Below are 24,966 nucleotides of genomic sequence, written 5' to 3'. Positions count from 1 at the left end.
CCCAAAAAAACAAAACTCAACGTTCTCCGATGGGGTGTTGGCCATAATGGGGTGGGAAGCAGAAGGGCATCTGTGGGGAAGCACTTGCATTCAAATCAAGATCCCTATGAAACGCGAACAGTATGATCTTTGGAAAGTGAACGAAATTCTCAGAGAAACTCGAGCTCCCACTCACGCAATTTTTAAAATTTCAAATTAAAGTATAACGTGTCTTTGGAGGTGAAATCCATGACGTGCGATTATCCACTTTAAAGATAACAAGTAGTGGCATTTCATGCAGTCACGATGTCGTGCAAACATCACCTTTATCTAGTTCCAAATATTCTTGTCACTCTAAGAGGAAATGCTTTACCCACCATGCCCTCGTTGTCCCAGCCCGCGCCGATGACTCGCCCGTCTCCACGGGTGTCCCTGTTCTGGACACGTCATACAAGTTGAACCACACGCTATGTGACCTTTCAGCTTGGTTTCGTTCACTTAGAACGTTTCCGAGGGGCATCCATGTTGTAGCCTGTGTCGCTACTTCATTCCTTCTTTGTCTGAGTCATAGTCTATTGTGTGGCTGTGTCACATTTGCTTATCCATACGTTTGTCATGAGCGTAGAGCTAGGTGAAATTTTACGACGTCAACGCTCCGTGTCACTGACAGTCACAGTTGGAAAGAGATCATTTCCAGCCCAGCTTCGTTCCCCTCCCAGGCCCGACCGCCAAGGGCAATCGCCAGCCTGATTTCTAACACAGCACAGGTCCGTTTGCTCCATTTCCTGTAAATCGTATGACGCCTTCGTGTCCGGCTTCGTCCACTCGCTATTGCGTGTGTGAGGTCGGGCCACGTTGTGTGTGTGGATGATGACACTTCATTTTCATCCAAGTTCAATTTCCCGCTGTGTGACTGCACCATGACTCACTCATCCAAGCCTCTCCTGATAAACGCTAGGGTGGCCTTCGTCAGGGTCTGTCACGGGCGGCGCTGTGACAGCCTTCCATTACGCGCCTTCGGTGAGTGCGCACACGAAGGTGACAGTTGCTGGGTCGGAGGCATTAGTGCGTTCAGTATTAGTGGTGACCCAGGGACCCTCGGACCTCGGGGCCAGGAAGATGGCTCAGGCTTTGGCACTGCGACCTGTCCCCTGTCAGGTCACAGTGCCAGGTCACGGAGCATGGACTCGTGACCCAGTCAGAGTCATGACTCTTCTGGATGGTCACGGAGGTGAAGGCAGACATTCCTCTGTGTCACCTAAACTGTTGGGAAGTCAAGGAGACGCTTCAGGCATATTCCCTCCCGCGGGGCAAAGCTCGTCTGCGGTCTGAGAGTATTCAGAGGGCGGCGCCTCCTCCGGCGATCTGCCATCGTCCCTCTGCCATTTCCTCACTTTGGGCTTTCGGAGCCCAGAAAGTTGCCCTTTTCGCTGACATTCATTCTGTGAGCTATGTCCAAGGAGCCCCAGTCCCAGTCCAAGGCCGTGGGGGCCCTTCTGAGAAGGCAGGCTCGCACCCATGCACTGGCTCCCCCGCCGTGGTCTCGTCCACAGACCTAGAAACGGCTCCAGACCCCTGAGGGTTCAGCCACAGCCCCGTTTCACTGTGGTTCCATCACAAGCACCACACACCAAGGGACCCAGAAGGAGTCTTGCCCACCCATGCATTGGCTAATAAGCACACAGACCAGGTTCCTTGGGGAGCGGGGTGCATCCTGCAGTGACCTGGCTTCGTCTGGAGCTTCCTGAAGAATCATGAGTTAGACAATCACTACCCACTACCCCCACCAAGAGATCCTTTGTGGGAGTCCAAGAGCCCATCGAGAAAGTTCCAGTAATCTATTGGAGCAAAATATATACACATATACATATACATATACATATACATATACATATACATATACGTGTGTGTGTGTGTGTGTGTGTGTGTGTGTATATGTTTGGATGCATGGGGAGGGTAAGAAGACCAGTGTGACATTATCCACATCACCCTCACCTAAGGTGGCACAGCTGAATGCCAAGAAAGACTTTCTCAGGCCAGCGATTTCTCCCCTTGGAGAAAGAGAGCATGTCAGTGAGCACCCCCTCCCCCTGCTGTGCGGGACACTCGGAAGAGGCTGGTTCTCTCGGCCCAGCCGCAGCTCTGACTTCGGAGTTACAAGGCTGGGAGTGGTGAACAGCGGAAGAACAGCAGCCAGGGTGAGGAACAAGGGGACATAGGTCCCACTGACCACATCAGGGACTTTTGGAGGGCAGCCTGAGGAGGTGCAGGTTGGGATGGCGGCTCAGGGTGTGGCCATGGCCAGCCGCAGGGGATTGTGGGAAAATCCTTGTGAGAAAGCAGGGGTCCTAGGTTATTGGAAAGTTCTCATCACTGCTACGCAGCGCCATAGGTGGGATCTCTGTAAATTTGCTAAAACAATAGCAAGGTATCTCTTTGGATCTCAAAAATTTGTGGGACTGTGTGTATTCATGAAAGAGGCTAGAATGTTCTTAAGGTTAATGAGGTCAGAGAGAGTGTGATCCTTTGTTCTCTCAGATGCCTGTACATTCTGTTCAGAGCAGAGATGAGACTCCATCTGCAAGTGCCATCACGGGTGCCCAGGGCCAGAGGATGGCCTCAGGCCTTCTCTCTGTTCCACCCACTCCCAGCCCAAATGTTTGCACTCACCTCTGCTTCTCCAGTAGGAATATCTGCAGATTCTGCAGATTCTGAGACGAGGAGCTGTTGGGAGGAAAAGTTATACAAAGATATCTGTATTTCTTTCAGATGCAACCGTTTTGTGTTCTAAAAAATAACATTAACAGAGCCATTTTAAAATAGAGTAAGAGTTGCCATTCCAAAGGAACCTCTTTGCAGGTCCAATGCCTCAACCCTCTGGAATGTTAAAACCCAGCAAAATAACCTGGGACGGAGCGTGAAGCAACATTGTGTCTCAAACAAGTGTTTGCAAAGATAACAAACAAGAAAGCAGATATTATGACTAGGAGCCTGACGCCTACCAGACTGGGAAATAAAAGTATCGTTTAGGATTAGTGTCACTCTGTTCACTTACCTGGGCCAAGAAAAGTGCCTCCCTTCAGTTGACATCATGATCACCTTGCCTCTTGTCTCCTATGGGTGACACTTTGGGGGCTTCTGCCTGAATCATCACTTCCCAAACAGCTATTTTATTTATTTACTTTGTGATCTCAAAGAGACGCTTGTTGCCTCTCGCTTTGAAAGCCCTTTCGATTTTAGGTTAACGGTGCGTTCGTCGTCGTGTCCGTGATCAGAGGATCGCAGAGCGACAGGGAAATTCTCAGCTCCGTGCTGAGAACATACTGTTTCTGGAGGCCACCCTTCTTTTCTGGAGCCTGGAACCCAAGCCCTCCACCTGAGACGCGTGGAGACTCTGAGCGGCGTGGGATGGCTACAGTTTTGTGCAAGGTGACCGGCGGCTACCAGGTGACAGGGGACGCTCCGTATCTCCGGAAGGAGCAGTGTAGCATAGGATCCGAGAGCACTGCTCTGGTTCCCAAGGCTGCCGCGACAAATCACCACGGACTCGGAGGCTTAAATCGACAGAAATGTATTCTCTCAGCGTCGCATGGCTCCAACCTCTTACTAGTTCTTTCATCTGCTCGATCCCTTCTGATAGTGGCGGCCTCCACTGCGTTCCCCTCCCCCATTTCATTCATTATCTTCTTCCCCTATAGAATTTCTGGATTTTTTCCTTTTTTTTTTTTTAATGATTTCCAGCTCTTTGTTAAACTTCTCATTTGTTCATGTATCATTTTCCTGATTTCGTTGAATTTTCTTTCTGTTTTTTTTTTTCTTGTAGCTCGTTGAGTTTCCTTAAACCAGCTATCCTGAATTCTTTCTCAGTAAACTGCAGATGTCCCAATCTTTGGATGTCACCCAGTGATAAGCGAAGTACAGGACGGAGAGTGAACTTAGGTGTGACCTAGGGCTAACTGTAATCCAATGTGGAACATAGACTCAGATGTCACCTGGAGATAACTGTTAATTAAGCACAGAATAAAGAGTTTGGAGGCTAAGGAGCTGGATGTAAGTCTTACCCAAACACTCATCAGCTGTATCGTTCCAATAACCATTAATGATTTAATCCGGTTTTATCCATTCGTGTTCCGTGGGGTATGGAGTGGGAGAAAAATGTCATTTCCTCATATAATCAGTGTTGCATGTAAACTGACCAGCATGTCACTGACCCATGCTAGCTCTCAATGATTATCGGCCATTCACGGTATTGCTGTGATTACTACCTAGAGTCGTGTGGCAAAGAAATTACTATGAATGAAAAAATAAAATAGTTAACTATTTGGTAAAAATGTTAACTATTTGATCTTTATTCTTTCTGCCTAAAACATATATCTACTTCCATCTCTGCCTGGCTAAGTTCCACTCAATTTTGAGATAACGGTTTGACTATCACCCCAGGTTGGGGCGTCACCTGTCCCCCCGACCTCAGTGAGGTGTCTCTCCAATGTTTCTTCACAAGTCCCCTCACTTTCGCCCTCATGGCACTTATTATACTGCTAGATATGGTTTGTTTTCTTGTCTTTGTCCATCAAAAGCACAAAAGGTCAAAAACGGTGTCAGATTTAAATCTATGCATTATCAGCACCTGGTTTAACACACAAGTGCTCAATCTACTGATCCGGCCCGGAATTAATAGGAAAAAGAGATGATGATTGTTCTCTCGATTATCAAGTATTCTAATTTAATCATCATTGCTTCAAACGTGGGTCTTAGATCATTCATTAGATGGTCTTCATTTTAGCGGACTGAAGCCCACAGAGAAAAGGTAGATATTTCTGTAAATACTCCTAAAGTCAATATTTTATGCATTCAGTGGGCACTGTCCCTTTTGCTTCTTGAGTTAACATGTGAAACCTTGGGCCCTTAGAGTCCTCCACTGAGAAACAGAAGGGCTGCACCAATGAAATGACAATTGCTGTTACAGATTTTCAATGTGACATATGAGAATTCTCTTAGCCCAAACCATAAAACCTGAAAGAGTTCAATACATTCTCAGTATGTTGATGATTAAATTGTAAACAAGAGCCAGATTTTATAGTTCGGTTGTATTTTAATACAAATTTAACCCCACATCTGTGTGTCTAAAACAAGTTCTTGACCTTTATACTCAAAAAGAGAGATTGCATTCCATGCTTTCTTGGTTTCCCTCCGGCTTATCATTTCCACTGTATCTATTTAGTTTTAACCTTTACTTTGAATTATCATCAAACTTTGAGAAATCTTGCAAGAAATGCACAAAGAATTCTTATAAGCAATTCACAGATTCACCAATGAGACCATTTCGCAGCATCTGCTAGATCATTTTCTTGCTCATATAGAATATTTATTTTCTCTTAACCACTTGAGAGTAAGTTGCAAATACCATTCCCCTTTATCCTTCAAAACTTCAGTATATATTCTCTAAGGACAAAGTTATTTCCTATATATCCACAGTAAAATTATAAAAAATGAGGAATTTAGAATTGATGGAATATCATTATCTAATAGATATTGCATATTCGAATGTGGCCAGTTGTCCCAACAATATAATGAAAGCACTTTTTTTTTGGTCTAAGATCTAAACCAGGATTTCGTTTACATGTTCCTTTAATCTGGAACAAAGTCTCAGCTTTTCAATGTTATATATATATATATATATATATATATATATATATATATATTAGCATAACAATTCGAATAGTAACAGAGAATCATTTCGTAGAATATCCCTGTTGGAGTTTATACAACGTGTTCTTACATTCAGGACTAGAGTTTGTTTTTTAAATGTGCCCAGGTAGAAAGCGGGGAGGGGAGAGAGTAGATTTGTGGAAGAGAAATCTGACAAACATTACCTCAGTTAGGCAATCAAGGTCAACACCAACAGTCACATGTCATGTTGACAATGAGTACCCTGAAAATGTTGCTATCATAATGGTGATGAATGAATATTTTACCTCTGTAATCTTTCTCCCTCCTCAAACCAAGAAACTCCATGTAGTCATGATAAAGATAATAATAAAATAAAAATAAAAACATCTGACAGATCCCAAAGAGGGACTTTTCCAAAATACCTCACCGAGACTCCTCAAAACTGTCAAGGTCATAAAAATGAATGAATGAATGAATGAATGAATGAATAAAACAGGGAAAATCTGAGAAACAGTCTCACTTCAGAGGAGACATGATGACTCAATGGAACTGCTCGAAAAAATAAAGCTTGCTAAAAATATTTTTTAATTTGCCCACATTTCTCCATCCTGGGGCTTGTTATTGGATCCATGAATTCAAACTCAGATTACCTTGAAATGTACTCTGAATGACATCGCAGTTGCTCAATACCTGTGATCACCCTATGATAACCTAATAGTTACAATATATACTCGTTATGAGCAGGCAAACTCCTCAACGAACCAAGAGATTAATGATTGTTTTACCTTCACTATAAAAGCCGATCTCTCGGCAGCTGCCACAGCCTCCAGCAGTGGCTACAGCTAAATCTCTCGCACCAGGTCCAAAGCGCTCTCAGAATGTCAGACGAGTATGTGTGGTTTGAAGGAATACCTTTTCCCTTCGTGAACTTCCCGCCCGAACACCTGAGAAACGTGAAGGAGAATTTTGTGTTGAAGGATGAAGATGTCTTAATACTGACTTTCCCCAAATCAGGTGAGGAAGCAAGACCAGGTACAGAGACAGGCTTTGCTTATGTTCCTCATCCATTCAGTAGACAAATGGAGTGCTTTCTCTGTGCTTTGGGGAGACAGAGCTGTGCCCTAGAACCGTTTGTGTTCAGGGGAAATGACTGAGCTGGGCAGTTACACAGCGAGATGCATGTTCAGAGCAGGAAATCAAAGGTGTGTGGGGGGCGGTAGGCGCAGAGGCGAATCCTAAGGCAGATGCAGTTGCTTATATGGAGAAGTGGAGGATGATGGATGACCAGTGAAATCCTTATAGAAGAAGTAGAAAGAGAAAAAGAAAAAAAACAGGTAATTATGTGAAATGATTAGCTTGATTGTAGTTATCATTTCAAGACATACGTATGTCGAATCATCGTGTTGCACACCTTAAATATACACAATTTTAACTTTAGTTGTATCTTGGTAAAACTGAGGGGGATGACTAAAACACAATTCTCACTGCCCAAAAAAAAAAAAAAAAAGGTGGAAGAAATAGCATCTAAATTGAGATGAAAAGAATGGATGTGAAATTGTTTAGTGAAAAAAACGGATATTTTCAGGGGCAGGAGCTGTAAAAGAGCCTGGTAAATTCAAGGGACGATAGGATATGGGTCGCACTTCTCTGAGGGGACAATTGGGCAAGGAGTGAGGCTGAAGACATTGGAAGTGGCAGGGAAGTGAAAAGCCAAGGACAATGAATGAGAACACGTTACGTGGGTTTAGGCCAACAGCCACAAGGTGGAAGCGACCCAAACGTCCACTGAAGGCTGCATGGGTCACCAACAGGTTGCATGCACGTGCAATGGAATATTATCCAGCTTTAAAGAGGAAGGAAGTTCTGACACACACTACGACATGGACACACCGTGAGGATATTATGCTAAGTGAAAGGAACCAGTCACAGGAGGACAAACACTGTGTGATTCCACTCAGATGAGGTACCTAGAGGAATCAGACTTCAAACCAGAAAGCAGAGTAGTGGAGGCCGGGGCCTGGAGGGAGGGGATGTGCAGGAGTGTTGTTTAGTGGGTGTAGAGTTTCATTCTGCCAGATGAAAACATTCCAGAGATGGGTTGCATGGCAATGTGGATGGCTGTGCTTAACGCCAGTGAACCATGCCCTTGACCACGGTTAAGAAGGTACATTTCACGTTCTAGTCCATTACGATATTTTTAAAAGCCAGATTAAACAATGAGCGACTGTGCTTTTTCTTTCTTTGTCCAGGGACAAACTGGTTGATTGAAATTCTCTGCCTGATTTACTCCAAGGGGGATACCAAGTGGATCCAATCTGTGCCCATTTGGGAACGCTCGCCCTGGTTAGAGACCTCAAACGGATATAAATTACTAAAGGATAAGGAAGGGCTACGCCTCATGACCTCCCACCTCCCCATCCACCTCTTCCCCAAGTCCATCTTCAAGTCCAATGCCAAGGTCAGTGCACAAGAGCCAAGATGTGCGTGATAAGTGTGTTTCGAACTTTAATGTGCCTAGGAATCACCTGGATGACTGGCCAAAATGCAGTCTCATTCAGCGGGTCTGGGGTGGAGCCTAAGATTCTGCCTTTGGTGACATGAGGTCCTTCCTTGGGTACGAGGCTGTGGACCATTTCACAGGTTATACTAGCCAGGCGTGAACCAGGGGCAGAGCAAAATGGTAATGCCAGAATCTTAGAAAACCGTTTTAAACCCAGCTAGAATTGATAACTGTGTTATGTACTAGAGAACCCCATCCCCCCACCCCCGCCACTTTGTTGCTCTAAAAAGTCATTGGTCAACCTTAAGTAGATGTCACTTGCCACTTAGGTAGAAGCACTGGACATAGAGCTGCCCATTTGGGGAGCAACAAATATCTAAATCCATGCCTAAATTCAGGGCGATTCTCTGGCAGTACAGCTGCTTTTACTAACCATTCTGTTGTTCTACATGTAGCTAGCTGTCTCTTGAGCTTAACAGTCACACAAATCTCTCATGAGGCTGACAGATGACCAGCAGAGGGGACCACGGATAGCCAGGACCCAGCATATCTCAGATCGCTTTTAGAAACACACTTTCCTGGAAGGGTCTAACTGGTCTGTGCTATTTTTTTTTTTTTATGTTTGATGCTTAAATTAGATCATAAAGCTTAGAATAATATTCTCCTCTCTTTGAAATTTCACAACATGTCACAGCACAATGAAGTTTTTTTTAAAAAAACTCGTCACTTTCCAAGCTTATTTATAATACGCCGCTTTACCTGTGGCTTCTTGGTGTTTTCTACACCCCCTGCATGAGGAAACTGAGGCCTGGCGAGCACGGGGGCCTGGAATCACATCCCACAGGAAGCTGACACACAATCTAGAATAGAACTCAGATGATCAGATGCCGTGTCCTTGCACACGTGTGTGTGCGCGCGTCTGTGTCTACTCACCCGACAGGAGTGTTAGCGTGTTGGATCTTTAGATACGTACACAGCCGAGCAACTACCTTCGAGACCCAGATTTAAAATAGCTCAGAAACAAGGGACAATCCTTTTTTCTTCCACTGTCGAATCACCCCAGTGACTGGTTGCTAAGAACCATAAAACAGATATTTTATTAATGCATGCCATAGTCAACTTATTAAAAGAATCCATTGATACTCACTAGGCGTTTTCCAGGAACCAGCTTTTTTTCATCCATTTTTATGAAGACCAGGCAGCATGGGAAATTGCACTGATGTTTCGGTATCCCGTTTTTCTCTCTAAGGTGATTTATCTCTTCCGAAATCCCAGAGATGTCCTCGTGTCCGGTTATTTTTTCTGGACTATTTCTAATTTGGTTAAGAGACCGGAGTCACTGGAACAATATTTTGAATGGTTCATCCAAGGAAATGGTGAGTGAATGTAAGACATGGTGGCTGGGAAGTGGTCAGAGTCCTCAACCAGACTTCATCTGACACCCTGTCGCTCAGCCCTACATCTTGCTAACCTGTGGGTAAAAGCTTCCATCTCCATCGGAACCCACATTTTCTGATTCCACATGCTCTCTGGCAGAGCCACAGAACCCCAGCCAGCCCTTCAGCCTGCCCCGCCGTCATCCGTCTTAGGCTGCCCCTGCGTCTAACACCAATAAGAGCATCTTTGTTCCTCTCCTCTGCCCTCCTAATCCATGGGTTTCTAAAAGTCAGCTGTTCACCAGCCTCCTGGACAACACAGTCTTGACCTTCCACCATTTTTAGATGCATCCTTCTAAAACTCCCTTTATGCTCTTGTCCCATCAGTCTCAAAAAATGTGTGCATTAATGGCACAGGGAATGCAGTCAGCACGAATGTATAGGCCAGGTGGAGAGCCAGAGAAAGAGCAATCAGGGGATCGTTTTATAAACTATATAATTGTCTAACCGACATCCTGTGTACTTGAAAATAATAAAATAAAAAAAAATTTTATTACGTTTATTGGGGTAACATTGGTTAATACGATTATATAATTTTCAGGTGTACATTTGAAATAGAATTTTTTTCAAAGAAAAAGGAAAAATGTCTATGGCCATGCGGCTAGCACATCTGCTTCACATGTGGGTTCGGGTCCCAGTGGAGCCACAGTTCATGGCCTATGGCCATGCCACCCTGAACAAGCCTGATCCCATCTGATCTCCTGAAGCTAAGCACCGTCAGGCCTGTTTAGTACTTGGATGGGAGACCACCTAGGAAGACCAGGTGCTGTAGGTGAGAGAGAAAAGAAAGAAGGAAAGAAAGAGAAACCCAAGCATTACCTGAGGATATCTCTACTTTTAATTATGCAGTATTTCTAGGCTTTTTTCAGATACTTAAAATTTTATGATCTTCCCCAAAACTACATGACGAGTCCCATATTTCAGCTGTGATTTGTCTCCCTAACCACAACCCTGTCTCTCTAAATCCACAGACATCCGCTCCGCAGAGAGAACCATAGATCCCTCACATTTAACAAGTTCAAAACTGAGCACATTGTCCCCTGCAGCCAAAACTTCCCCTTATGCATCTTTACCTCGTTAAATAAATAAACCCACCCTTCGTCCCAGGACCAGTGTGATTCTGACGCTTCATAAGTGGTCTCTCTTCCCAGCCCACCTCCCTATGCCCTTCGCCATTTTCCTTTACCTAAATCCCACAACCATTTTATAAAATACTTTCTTTTTGTTCAAAAAAAAAATTGACATAATCAAACAGTTGATATAAAATATTATATTAGTTTCGGGGGTACAACACAGTGATTAGACGTTTCTACAACTTACATAGTGATCGCCACACTACGCTCAGTGTCCATCTGACGCCTGACACGGTTAGTACCATCGTGCTGACCACGTTCCCCAAACTGTGCTTTCCATCCTTGTGACTGTCCTGTAACTGTCGCCTTGTACTTCTTAATCCTGTCCCTTTATTCGGCCATTCCTCCAACCCCTCTCCCATCTGACAATCATCCGTTTGTTCTCTGCCCCTATGAATTGGTTTCTGCTTCATTTGTTTGTTTATTTTGTTCTTTAGACTCCATCACGTGGTGTGTGTCTTTTCCTGCCTGAGTTATTTCACTCAGCGTAACAGGTCTGTCCACGAGGTTGCAAATGGCAAAAGCTTACTCTTTTTATGGCTGATATTCTATTTTATGTACGTACCACATCTTATTTCTCTGTTCATTCACGATGAACACTTAGGTTGCTTCCTAAGTGTTCTCATCTATTGTAAATGACGCTGATAAGGGTGCGTATGTCTTTTTGAATTAGTGCTTTGCATTTCTTCAGGTAAATACTCATCGGCGTCCTCATTGGCCTGCCATTTGAACTGGTCCTCATCGGCCTGCTCTTTGCCCAGTCCTTCTTTATCTTTTGTTCTAGCCTTTGTTTTAAATTCCATTTTGTCTGGTATAAGTATTGCCACTCCAGCATTTTTTTGTTTTTTTGTGTTTTGTTTTTCCATTTGCATGAAATGTCTTTTTGCTTCCATGCGTGCCTTTCAACCAAAGTGTTAATCCCACAACCTTGATTAATATCTTTATTCTAGTCTCTGCTGAAAGGACCGTAGTTAGGGAAGTATTCCTTTTCAGTGGTGTATAAAATAGCATCCCTCCTCATCTCCACAGTCTTCCCTATTTTTCCTCTTAGTACACATCACCGATGAATTCGGATTCTGATTATTTGTTTATTCCATGTGTTTCCCACTAAAACATAAGCTCCCTGGGTTGTACACTGTTGACCCCAGGTCCTAGAGCGGTTCGTCACACAGTAGGCGGCTACTACACCTGTGTTAAATAATGAACGTGTATTTGCTACCCCTTCCCCAGGTACTCCATTAACCAGAGCCACCCTTACGTCCTTCCTAAGTTAATATACTAGACTCATTGGTGTCCTCATCGGTTTGCTCTTTGACCCTTCTAGGCTGTGTCGCAATCACCCATGTGGACGAGTATGCAGACCCCGACCTGTTTGCTCTCAGTGTAAAGTTTAACCTTCAAGCCCTACCGTCATATTTCTTACTGAGCTGATCCTGGCCCAACCCTTCAGCCCCACCTCCTACTTTGCCTCAGATTACTCTTTCAGGACAAAAAAAAAGGCAACAGGGAAACCCCACGGTGGAAGCCCAGACGCAAAGGGGACAGCCTGCTCGTCAGTGCTATGTTTGATCTTGCCATCCGGCATGTAAGGCAGACCAAAAAGTACTTCAGCTGTCACCAGGAACCCAGGAAGACCCAGTCAGCGGTGGTGGGTGATGAAGATGCTATCCCAGTATCTTGTTTATCTCTGTGTCAAAACTCACACATGAGTCTCTCTCATCCAGTCAGGTACCACCAACACCAGAATCATTATTGTTTTCAACTAGTATCGATATCCTAGGGTGTCTACAGCCTGTAGAAAGTCAATCCAAACCCTTTCCCTCATACGAATGAAGAAAGTGGGGGAATTTAAGTCCCAGGAAATCTTGTGCTTAGTCCTAGGTAACAGGAGTCCCTCCTCTGGCCCCTGATGCATGATAACAGAGCCTTGGGGTGGCGGGAGTAGGGAGCTTCCCTGTTCTAGATGCATTTGCTCCCCAGAACAGTAAGGCATCTATAGGACTCCTGGAGCTTGCCACCCTTTCATCATCCACGCTCTGGGAGACTTGAAATCTGGAATCCACCAAGCAGAAGCCCCCGAGCATGCTTTGATGACCCTCTGTCTGCCACCTGCCAAGTCCGATCATACCAGCAGAATGAGCCATGACAGGGTTAGGCTGGACAGAGACAGAAGGAATGAACCACAATCGCTGTGTGTGAGCATCACTGAAGCTGTTAGGTTTTTTTGTTTGTTTTGTCTTGTTTTGTTTTTGTCAAATGCCTCTCCCAACACTTTGTACATCCAAAGTCAGAAAGTCAATGAGGTGTTTCAAGTTTAGGGCTGTTGGGAACAACGCTTCTCTGGGCACGTGTGTGTGACTTCCTTTCTGGTTTATAAACCTGAGTGCGGAACCGCTGAGGCACAGAGAAAATGAATTCCGATCTTAAAAGACGATGTCAAACTATTCCCCAGAGTAATCATATCACTTCATATTCCCACAAAAGGCATATGGGAGAACCTGTTACTTTATATCTTCAATGATTGTCATTATAGTAATTTACAGAATAATGAGTGTGGACATGACATGTTTTACTTAGTTTATCTCTTCATTTGCAGACATATCCCTTTGTTTATCTTTTCCCTTATCTAAAGCTTTTTAAATATCTCGCATGATCTTTTATGATTTTTTTCTATGATTTGGGGGAGTATCATTGATTTTGAATGTTTATCGGGTATTCACCGATCTGAATGAACTCTCTCCATAATTCTAATTGTTTCCCTGGAGATTCTCTTTGATTATAAAGTATAAATATAACCTTCACTTAACGACTGTTATTTTAATTTCTAATACACAGTCTTTTTTTCCCCTCTGACCTCATTAGCCAAGGCTTTGTAACAATGCTGACTAGAAGTGCTCTCCATGGCATATAATCCTGATGTGTCTTGTGCTCAGTGTGCTGAAACTTTGTTGAAGATTTTTGCATCCATAGCCACCGGGGAAATTAGTCTGTAGTTTTCTTTCTTTATAGAGTGCTTATCTAGCTTTCGTATCAGGGTGATGCTGGCCTCATGAACTGAGCTCGAAAGTGTTTCCTCCTCTTTGAGGTATTTGAAGTGGGAAAAGGATTCACATTAATCGTTTCTGTACTGTTTTCCTAGAATCTCCCAGGAGACCATGTGAGCCTGGGCTTTTCTTTGTTGGAAGATTCTGGATTACCGATTCCGTCTCATTCCTCGTTCTTGGATCGTTCGACTTTTCTGTTTCTTCGTGGTTCCGTCTTGGCAGGTTGTCCGTTCCTAGGAATTTATCCATTTCCTCCAGGTCGTCCAACTCGCTGGTGTGGTGCTGCTCCCAGCGGCCTCCTCCGACTTTTTGCATTTCTGTGGCATCTGTTGTAGTGTCGCCTCTTTCGTTTCCTTTATTTATCTGAGTCCGCTCTGTTTTTCCTGCATCTAGCTAGATGTGTATCGTTTCGTTTATCTTTTAAAAAAAAAAAAAAAAAAAGCTCTCGTTTTTGGTAATCTATTCTAATATGTTCTGCTCTGGTCTTTACTTCTTTCCTTCTGCTAACTTTGGTCTCAGTTTGCTCTTCTCTTTCTAGTTTCTCGAGGTATAAATTTAGGTCATTTATTTGAGACAGTTCTTTTCCTGAATGTAGGCATTTATCTCCATAAATTTTCTTCTTCAAACCACTCTTGCCGCATCCCATAAGTTTTAAGATATTGTGCTTCCATATTTGTTTGCTTCAAGATTTGTCGATTCCCTTTTGAGTTCCCCTCTAACCCACTCTCTGGATTCACCTTAATTGTTCATAAAGTATAACTTAAACTAGTTCTCTTGCAACGAAAGTGGTAAATCACCTCAGTATTTTACCTGAAAAATGTCTTTATTTTATGCTCGCTCTTGGATGATAGTTTAACTGAGTAGAATTCTCAGTCAATAATTTCCTACGACTCTTAGGAGTTAAGAAGGGCTTGGGCTGGTTAAGCTATGGAGAATGGAGTGAGAGGGTTTACCTCCCAGGAAGGTGATATAAAATTCAGGAAAAGGAAATTTTCAAGGAAACGTGCCTGAGGATTTCCTGAGGATATCTCAATTGGAAGAACCACACCTAACCTCACAGAGAATTATTGCAAATGAATCTTCACCTCGTCTCAAGAAAAACTGTAGTGGAAAAAGAATAGAAAACTTAAACCGGAGCAAAGGCAGATAATTCCAGAAGGAACGATAGTTATAATAGCAACGATGAAGGCAAAAAACAAAAACAAAAATATCTTCAAGGCCTGTGGGAGTGACCTAACAACCTAAAATTCTAAAGGCTGAACAGATCGGGGCCTGCAAGAACACCATTCTTTCCGCCACATGGATCTCTCACCAATTCTCCAAAGAGACCCTCAAAAACTGGGTACAGAACCTGCTCTAAATGAACTAGGCTCATTGCAAGGTAAATGCATGACATCGGTTAATCATCTTCCACCTCTACTCTCATTCGTTTGGCAAAAAGTTAGGACAGTTCCCAAAGTGCCAGGTGTTGTGTGAGCCGTTGTGCCCGCAAGAGAGAACACAGTCGATGGGTGCCCCTTCCCCACTTTCTAACCTACCACTCTTCCCGCTCCCCCCTCCCACCATGCAGTGGCGTTTGGATCTTGGTTTGACCACGTTCGTGGCTGGCTGTCCATGAGAGAGAAGAAGAACTTCTTGATGCTGAGTTATGAAGAGCTGAAATGGGTAACTCCTGTCTTCACGGTTAGCACGCGCCCTCTCACCCGCCTCTCGGCTCCCTCTGACTTCCCTCTATGCTTCTGCATCTCTTTTCCACCTGCTCATCAAAGGGTCCCTAGGAGTAAAAACAGCTCCTTGGTCTTCATTGTCCTGCTTCTGGTTGGCAGCCCTGAGCTCGACATTCTCTTTTCTTTCTTTCTTTTTGCGACATCTTCAGGTCTTTCTTCATGCACTGAGGTGGAGTCCGATGGCTTATACTCACACTGGCAAGTGGCTCTAAAAGTCTAGGGGTGAGACATACAGTGCTGCTTATGCCCTGCTGGTTTGGAGGGCGGGTTGGGGACTGTGAAAGAAGATGAGACCGGGCAGAAGTGAGCTTGTTCTGGAGACGTGTCTGACAGTCTGGAATTCCAAACTGACTAATCGAAGGGGAGAGAAGTCATGAAATCAATCTGCATAATTATTCTGATGGGACAAGTCCTGATCCAAGCAACAGTGAACAGGAAAAAGTGTCGGATGATGCTGAAAAGTATTCAGGGTGATCAAACCATTGAAAGAAGGACTTTCCCTATTAGTAGTACCTTGGAGAAGAGAGAAAAGGATGTAAAAAGGCTTTTGCTTCTATCTAAGGAATGTTATTTCCCATGATCCTCCTCCGGCTACTTCCATCCAGTCCTCTATGGCCTCCACGTGAACTTCATTTTCCCCCAGAAGCCTTCGTAACACGTGTCACTACCTGTGGAACATGCCCCCACATGTCCCTGTAATTACGCTTTCAAGCCACGGAATGAACTTTTATTGTGGTCATTTCTACAGTTGTGTTTTCTTGTCAGGTTGTGTTGGCTCATGGGATAAAGAAAAACTTTGAGGCGTCGTAGCTCTAAGAGGAAGGTCTGTGGTTCAAAACAATGTGTTTCTGGTTATAAAGTCCATTTTCTCATAATAATCTCCCAGGATCACACGCCGAGTACCATTCAATGGCTCAATGGCACAGCCAGGATTTGACGTAAAGTTCTTAAATCTTTGTCAAGCTGTCCCTGAACCTCTCCTGCTTAATTCTCATCACAATCATCTAGACACTTTTCTAAAAGTCTCTTTAGAAAACCCAGGCTCCGTACCTCAATGGTCAGGTGTCCTGAATTCGGTCACACTGGGGACTCCATGTCGATCCTCTTGCATCACTGACATTTTTGTGCCCTTTGTGAACTTCTTCCAGTCACTTCTCACTTCTGTACTGTACCCCTCATTCTCTCCCCCACCCTCCTTCTCCTCATTCTGCCGTTTCCTCTTTTTCATCCCCTTTTCTGTGTTCTTTCTCTCACACAGCCTCACTCTCTCGCGCTTTCTCTCCTTCTAGGACACAAGGAACGCTGTGCAGAAGCTATGCCAATTCCTGGGCCAGAAGTTAGAGCCAGATGAACTGAACTCACTCCTGAAGCACAGTTCTTTCCAGGTCATGAAAGAAAACAAGATGTCTAATTACACCCTCCTGCCGAGTAACCTTTTGGATCACGAGAGAGGGTCGTTCCTGAGAAAAGGTAAAAGAAAATGTGACGTGAGGGGATGTGAGGAGGGCATCCTTGAGCTGACAGTGGGGACCAGGGAGTGTTTGGACTTGGCAGCTTTAACTGCTCGTCCCCTGGAGGATGTCTCACGTGCCCTTATCTGAGAGTTGCTCTCTTCATAGTACTGATGTGGGCTGCGGGCACTTGGAGGTTGTTTAGACCTGGAGGGGTCATCTGACTCGCAGGAGGATGCTCAGGTCCTCTCTCCTCAGAATTTGACATGGGGGATATCCACTCTATAAGACATGGCCAGGTGAATTCCCACCTGCCAGTCTGCTGGCCGTGATTGACCCCGGGGAGGGAGGACAGGACTGAGCAGGGTCGTATTGGACTGGCAATTCAGCACAGAGAACTGTCCTGAACTAAAAAGTGTACAAACCATAACTCGAGTGGAGAAAGAAGAGTGAGGAGACTTCGCACTCAGCTGGGAGGCCACCTTGCTGTCAGACATTGTAAGGGTCATGTCTGTGTCTTTGGGCTCAGGATGAATGAGGAGTGTCTCCTCCATGGAATGGGAGGAGTCCGTTATCCCAGAACCCTACAGCTCAAGTATATCCAGGATGGTGATCCATGGGAGAAAGGGATTAAATGATTCGAAAGGCCTCGAGTAGAAGGGGCCTGTCACTCAGGGCAGAGGAGGTGGGGTCACCACCCCAGCAGCCCAGGAGGTCAGAGCATCCAGATAGAGGCCAATTTCTCATCCTTAAAATCTACACGGGTTACTGGACTTATCGTGATCACGTCCTAAGGTATGTAAATGTCGACCCACTGTGCCGTACACCTGAAACTAATATAAAACTGTACGTCAACTATATTTTAATTAAAAAATTTTTTTAATCTAATGGCATTTGCCATGATAGGTTTCAGATTTGCTTGGGACCTGTGACCTCATTCTTCTTTCTGTCTGCTCCCATTTGGAATGAGGGTATCTCTCCTACGCCTTTCCTACCACTGCATTTTGAAAGCAGACAACTTGCTTGGTTTCACAGAAACATTCTCTTATCTGATGTTTCATGGGGGCGGCCATGTTGGATTTACAGAGATTCTGGTACCTCAAGACCCAGGTCTGTTATGGAGGCTACACGAAAAGTCAGGTGTGTTATGGAGGATACGTGAACATGAGAAATCAATTATGATAAAAATCGTTCTGATGATCAGGATAAGGATGAACGTGAGAGTGCATGTTTATGGGGCACCAATTACTTATTAGACATTCTGTTATTATATGTCTATGCATACAAGTTAAGCATATAATTTATATATATGCATGACTGACTTATACACAATCGTATATCATTCTGTTCTAGATTAACTTAATTAATGTATTATTTAGTCAGTTTGTTAACATAATACCTAAGTATTAATTTATGTGATATACAGAATAATACTATAATTGTATAATTAAGAGTATGGCTTCTGAGATCAAACTCTTTGCCTGCAAATCCTCATGCACCACTTTCCAACTGTGTAACCTCCTCAGGTCTCTTTGTCCTCAACCTTAAAGTGAGGATAATGCTCATACACCCCTTCCCATTCTCTTAGTCATCTTCTCGACAATTATCTGAGTACACGCTATGTGTTTACATATACTGAAACACTAAGTCTTTGGCAACTTAAAAAGAAAAGTTTGTGACTTTCTAAAACGTATATTGGAGATACACGCCACACACACACACACACACACACACACACACACACACACACACACAGAGGAAAAAACACATAGCAGAATCAGGAGATTCAATGAGATGAGGTTGAGTGAGCATGTGACTGGTCTCAAGAGGCGAGGGGGCAGAGAAACACCAGGGGACCAAAGCGAGCTGCATGGAAGCCAAAAACGCTTTCGTCAAGTGACACCAGAAGTCCTCAGAGAATCTAAGCAGAAAGCGACGTGATCTGACTCAGTTTCTCAAGGAACCAGGATGGCTGCCAAGCTGAGAATAACACGTAAAGGAGAATGATCAAAAACAACAGAGAGGGTAGTGAGAAGTCTAATACGATAATGCAGGCGAGAAATGATGTTGGCTTAGGCCCGGGTGGTAGACACAGAGGTGGTGAGAAGCAGCCACGTGCCAGATGCATCAGAACACAGAGGTACGTTATTGCTGGTGAATCGTATACATGATGGGTCGGTCGATTGGGAGGAGGACACAGGAAATTGTTCTCTGACAGGCGAACGAGCACAAAGGCCCAGCAATGAACTGTCCACTGGCCATTCTGCTGGGTCAGCGACAATCCCCACGTGCAGCAGACAGGAATAGATCCAGGACGAGGTGTGTTGGGGTCTTGAGACCTGTGCCTGGGTCTGATCTGAGCCTCTCTGTTTTATTTTCATCAGGAATCCCTGGGGACTGGAAGACCTACTTGACAGTGGCCCAAGCTGAGGTCTTTGATAAAGTGTTCGAGGAGAAGATGGCAGACCTTCCGCAAGAGCTGTTCCCATGGAAATAATGCTCAGAAACTTCCAGATCTCACAGAGATAGACATTCGCTCGCCTGTCCTTGTGCATGTGAATGACTGCTGGTAATTGCATGAAACCTGTTCTTGCATCCTGGAGCCTTGAATTAATTGATTTTTTGTATCTCTGAAGGTTTGATTGTTGAAAATTAACCAGGGCACCTCTAAATCACTTCTTGGCCTCCCAGCTTTTAAAAAAATAGCTGTAATGTTGCCTACGTACAGAGCGATATGAAAATACTATAAGTATTATCCAAAGCTATGTCAACATTTTTTTTTTTACAAAAATGAGAAAAGTACGAAGCAGTTAAGGCTTCTTTTCTTTCCACCGCCTGCATCTTCACAATCGATTATTATTCTGACCTTGCCGTATACAATTCCCAGCCTAGCCTCATTCTCTTACTATGCGATGTTTGATCATAAACAATATATGGTATTTATGAAGGCTTTTTAACACTTAAATAAATGGCATTCTGTATAATGCATTCATCAACTAACATTTTCACTCATGTATTTTATGTTTGGTTTTCAGCCATGTTGATTACATGGATGAAATACAGTGCAGTATTTAATATTGAGACTTATATTTCAGTTACTCATTTTCCTGTAGGTGAATCTGGATTTCCTCTCCTACCCATTTCTTCCTATTTAAAACACTGCCTTGGCCTAGCCTATGATCTATCCCAGAAAACATTCATCAGAGTTGCGGATAAAGGGAATGCGCTAGATAGACAAATGAGGGAAGATTACTGGGCCCTTGGCGACAACGTGGAGGAAGCGGCAGGGTTACGCTAAGAGAAGTAAGCCAGCCAGAAGGACGCACAGGGCACGGTTCCACTTACGCAAGGAATCTAAAATAGTCCCACCCGCGTCTGGGCAGTTGCGAGCGATGGCATGGGCCTAAAGTCGAGGCTGCACAAGGTGAGTTAGTTCCAGAGATGGGAGGTACGGTTGTCCTCATAGCTATCGATACTGGACTGTGTGTTTCAAGTTCATTACCGCCGTGGGTCTCGTTCGCATCCAGCGGTCGAGGTCACATGCAAATGTTTCCTCGAGCGATTGCAGCCAAACTGGCCCCCTCCGCTGCAGCGCGGCCGGGCATTCGCGAAGTTTCCAGCTTGGCTGGCTGACAAGCCTTCATGCACCTTGGGATGTGTGCGTCTGTCTGTCTCCAGGCGAACAATTCTGTTGGAATTTCAGGATCGGAATCTCAGGATGGTAAGACTCATGCGCCTTAGGATTTAGTAGGTGAACTATTTCCCTAAGGGCTTGTTCCGATATAAGTTTCCACTAGCCATGGTTCCAAATCCTTGCCAAACTAACATGTTCCAGCTGTTTGGTTTGCGCCTTAAATGCTACCAGTGGACATAAACATAACGCTCCTTGTGTCTTTCCCCTGCTTTCCTCGCACTTGAACCTGCTTGGTCTCTCCCGCCCCACCCACGGTCTCCAGCTCAGGGGCGGTGGCGTGTGGGTGCCCCCTGGTGGCCTTGAGGCGTCACAACAGGCATGCGGACACCCCGTCCCGCCCAGGCCTGCGGTGCCCCGCAGCGAAACGCGTCTTGGATCTGACCCAGCTGTGTCTCCAGGCCCGTTATGACTCACTCACTGTAACAACTGAAAAGCTACTCGGGTTTAGGATTATTTCCTGCTGGACACTTTATTAGGAGGAATTTCAGATAAAGAGTCAAATAAAATGGTTTTCTTATTTTTTTTTACAAGCGAAATAACTGGCAAATACTGTATTCATTTACTATAAAAATGATGACCATTAAAAAATGATCATTTTTTTTCCTTCTTATGGCACTTGAATTTTCTAGATGGATTTCTGCAAAAGGGACATTCAGATGCAGCAATTTTGAATTTTCTTTTCGTGAAGTAGAGTCTTGGTATGGTCTTAATGACAGGATGACGGCCAGTATATGAACGCCCCAGCGGAGATTTGACAGAGCCGTTGGAAGCTGCTGGGAGCTCTAAAACACACTGGTGCCCAGGCGCCACCCCTAGAGGTGTTGTTTAACTCCAGGGTCCCCAATCCCCGGGCCGCAGACCGGCACTGGTCCATGGCCTGTTAGGAACCGGGTCACACAGCAGGCGAGCAAGCAAAGAGGCATCTGTCTTCGCAGCCGCTCCCAGGCGCCAGCATCACCGCCTCAGCTCCGCCTCAGATCATAGACTCTCATCGGAGCACCAGTCCCCGAATTCTGAAAAGCTTGGGGACCACTGCTGTAACTGCCTGGGACTAAAGAATCCTAAAACTCGCAGGTGGCAAAGTCTGAGCGTCATGGTTTCCGGCAGTGGTTCTCAGCGCGTGACCCCTGAACCAGCGGCTTCAGCATCACTTGGGAGCTGAGAATGCCAAGCCCCAGGCCCCACCAGGATGGGCCGAATCGGAAACTAGGAATTCAGGGTGAAAAAGGCACCTGAACCAAGAGGTCCCCTGAGGTTTGCATCCTGCAGGGACCTCACAGGCCCTGGTAGACTTGGAATTTGGGGGAGACAGCTAACTTGTCTGGTTGGATGGAGGGCTCCAACGAGCAGACCCGAGGTTAAGACAGGTTAGGGGTTGCATGCCCCACCTTCCCTCTGGCTGGACTGAGGAGCCAACACACCTGGGTCTCAGGTGGTGGTGATTCCACCGAACCCAAACTGTGCACCATTCAGAGATTCCACATGTCACTGCTAGAAAACGGGTTACCTCCTCTATCCGCCAACTCCTATCTTTTCATCCCAGAGACGGAGCTCTGTAGAAACTAACCACCTGCCTGCCTCTTCCTCCGGCTCCCTGGACACTGGCTGGGTCCTCTGTCTCTTCCATACTTGTTCCTCCTGGACAATGGGACACCCTGGCTGTCTAGGTCCAGATCTATCACACGCTGTTCTCCTGTTACCTCGAACGGGTTTCCCATGACTCAGAGACCCACTGAATTCAGGGACTCTCCTGCCCCCCTCCTTCCTCATTCCTGAACGGGGACACTTGAGCCTGACCCGTTCACTGAAGGCACGATGAACTCTCTCAAATATACCCTGAGTCCTTTTCCCAACTCTAAAAGCTTCGCCTTCTTCAGAGCAAAATACACAGATTCACATCTTCACATCGATCCCATGGAGACTAATAAATCTACAAGGATCACCATGGAAACCACCAAAGACTAATCCCTCTGGATTCTACTGCTCACCATAGCTCCCGGCAGACCAACGGTGCTGCTCATACCGCATGATTGACTTTGCGAAAAAAAAATTTTAATTTTTACTACAGATAGACAAACAGAAAAATTCTCTCTCTAGCACCACCCTGCGGGACACACATGTAGAGAAATTCCAAGACCTCCCTTGGGAAGTCACCGCCTCCTTCCTTCCAAAGCTGAGTGTAAAGTCCACGTGCTTCCGCTGCTGACAGTCAGGACACAGCCTGGGCTTGTGAGGAGAGGTCGAGGAGAGCTACCCAGGGGAGAGAACAGTCTTGGATTCAGAAAGAGGTGGGGGGTGCTGACTGCTGGGGGGAGAGGTGAAGTGAAGAAGGGAGGGACCCCTGTCCCCTTAACCCATTCACTTTCCACTCATCCAGTTAGGGCTGATGCAAACTCTGTCTCCATGAGTTAAAAAATCAATCTGCTTTCCACTCACTGGTGGTCCTTGGATGCCTGGAGGTCCCCAGGGGACCCGCCCTCTCACCCCCCTGCCCAGGGTATGAGTCTCAATCTTATCTCAGCCCCACCCCCACCCCCAGAGACTCCCCCACTTCTGCTCCCTTTCCTGGGGTAGATAAATGTGATCCTCCCTGCCCTTGCTTACTGGGGTTGCGGTGGCAGTGACTGTGTGTGTGCGTGTGTCCAGCCCTTGCAGGGTCTGTCAGGTAAGCAGGAGGGGCTCTCATTCTATCCTGAGTCTGTCTTCCCCCTCCCCACACCCAGAATGCGCCTCCAGAGCCTGTCGCAGGTGTTCCCCACCTCCCAGATCTGATCTAATTCTCTCTCTCTCTGCTCTGCTGAGGCTGGCCCGGCCTAAGAGGATTGACTGGAGCAAGGGCTAAGTGGGGCCAGGACAGGGTCAGAATCGGCTGTGGAGAGACCCCCGGGGACCGGGATGGCCGCAAGAGGGCGGCGAAGAGGAGGGTGGCAGGTGCTCTCACCATTGGGGAGAGGGGATACCATAAAGAGGGGCTTTGTAGAAAACAGTCTACAAGATGACTGTGTACTTTATTTTCAGATTATCAAGGCCAAATAAGTTATTAGAATTTTAATTACTCAAGCCAGGTTCCCGGCTCAAAAATAATAGAATCAACTGATACAAATAATATGTCAGCCAAGTTCTACAGACAGGACAGATTTTAAAGGAAAATTTACAATACCATGCAAAACTGCAGGCTACAAAAAAAGTACTAGGACTAATATAAATAACATGTCAGCTGAATCCTATAGACAGGACAGACAGATTTTAAAATAAACTTCAAAATACCATACAAAACTTCAGGCTAGAAAAAAATGTTTCAAGCCACAATAAAGCACAAGGACTAAACCTACAGAAATACGTGTGTAAAAACTCATGGTTAAATAATAACTCTTCATGGGAGTCTGTAAACAACCAAAAGGAATAAATAAGTGATGCACTTAAACCGGAACGCTCAGTAGTGTAAACATGTCAGTTACCACACAAGCATTTATGGATTAGAGTGATTTCAATTAAACAAATGAGGCAGGTCCGGGTCCTTTAAAAAGTTCATGGGCAGAACCTCTTAAGTAGAACATTCGCCAGGAGCCCCAATTCTACTCCTAGACCTAGGAACCCACAGATGTGCTTGTGTGGGCCCTAAATAACAGGGCGGGGACATTCAGAGCACTGTGACACATAGTGGCCACACGGCGAACACAGCAAACGCTCCCTCCGCAGGTCCGATACTGGAGGCGCGTTCACGCGGCAGAGGGTGACCCGCCGCGCAGACCCACGGGCCACTGCTTCCCGCACCCACATGGGTGCCCAGGCCAGCGAAGGTCCCCCGGCCCCGCGGGATCTGCAGGGCTTTACGGGGACAGAATCCCCTATAACTGCAGTAGCATTCTGGGGCCAGCATCCTCGTCAGCCACAGAGCCATCTCCCTCTTGGTACCCGGACGTGGAGGAGGAAGAGAGTCCATCCAAGAAGTCTTGGGGTAATATCAGCTCTGCGAAATCAGGGAGCACAGCGGGGTCTGGCGAGAAATCTGGGGCGTAGAGGCCCTGAGGCCACACTGGAGCCGGGGCGGGGACAGGGGCTGGGGCCGGGGCAGGCGGGACCATCAGGGCGTCCTGCGCAGGGTCCCACCAGGCCTGGCTGCAGCTGGAGACGCTGGATTCTGGAGCTGGGATGACTCCGAGGGTGCTGGGTGCAGGGGAGCTGCAGAAATCGGGACCCCGGGGGAACGTGGAGCCCCCAGGGAACACTGGGCCCACAGCGGCAGGAGCAGGGGCGCAGGCTCTGGGGTTCTGGGGCGCAGCGTGGGCTCCTGGGCCTCGTCGCCTGGGCTGGCCCAGCAGCCTGGAGTGT

General features: G+C 45.8%; 1 protein-coding gene and 1 pseudogene across 5 annotated transcripts; both read left to right on the top strand.

Annotated features, from left to right (window-relative positions):
* Positions 1–6,454: 6,454 nt before the first annotated feature.
* Positions 6,455–23,219, top strand: SULT2A1 (sulfotransferase family 2A member 1). Of its 5 annotated transcripts, XR_001598173.2 has the most exons (7): positions 6,455–6,663; positions 7,899–8,107; positions 9,399–9,525; positions 15,333–15,427; positions 16,779–16,959; positions 19,325–20,661; positions 21,264–23,219. XR_001598173.2 is itself a non-coding variant. In XM_016155442.2 (6 exons), exons 1-6 carry the CDS (start codon positions 6,528–6,530, stop codon positions 19,435–19,437), a joined length of 861 nt encoding a protein of 286 aa, XP_016010928.2. In that variant the 5' UTR covers positions 6,455–6,527; the 3' UTR covers positions 19,438–23,219. The 5 variants fall into 5 exon arrangements, 2 of the variants coding, with proteins under 2 accessions (XP_016010928.2, XP_016010927.2); XR_001598171.2 differs by lacking the exon at positions 21,264–23,219 and having other exon boundaries at positions 16,779–18,080; positions 19,325–19,405; XR_001598172.2 differs by lacking the exons at positions 19,325–20,661; positions 21,264–23,219 and adding an exon at positions 17,847–19,316 and having other exon boundaries at positions 16,779–17,735.
* LOC118611801 lies at positions 10,241–10,360 on the top strand (annotated as a pseudogene).
* Positions 23,220–24,966: the final 1,747 nt, after the last annotated feature.

This window comes from Rousettus aegyptiacus, unplaced genomic scaffold, assembly GCF_014176215.1.
Source record: "Rousettus aegyptiacus isolate mRouAeg1 unplaced genomic scaffold, mRouAeg1.p scaffold_m13_p_14, whole genome shotgun sequence".
NCBI lineage: Eukaryota > Metazoa > Chordata > Mammalia > Chiroptera > Pteropodidae > Rousettus > Rousettus aegyptiacus.
The sequence above is the reverse complement of the archived record's forward strand: the minus strand, read 5'-3'. Positions and strand labels throughout refer to the sequence as shown.

What these genes read in the sequence shown, in the direction of transcription:
- SULT2A1 (XM_016155441.2), top strand. Translation starts at nt 6,528, where the DNA reads ATGTCAGACGAGTATGTGTGGTTTGAAGGAATACCTTTTCCCTTCGTG. An exon ending in TCTTCAAGTCCAATGCCAAG is followed by an intron (nt 8,108 to 9,398) that starts GTCAGTGCACAA and finishes TTTCTCTCTAAG; the next exon opens with GTGATTTATCTCTTCCGAAA. An exon ending in ATGGTTCATCCAAGGAAATG is followed by an intron (nt 9,526 to 15,332) that starts GTGAGTGAATGT and finishes CCCACCATGCAG; the next exon opens with TGGCGTTTGGATCTTGGTTT.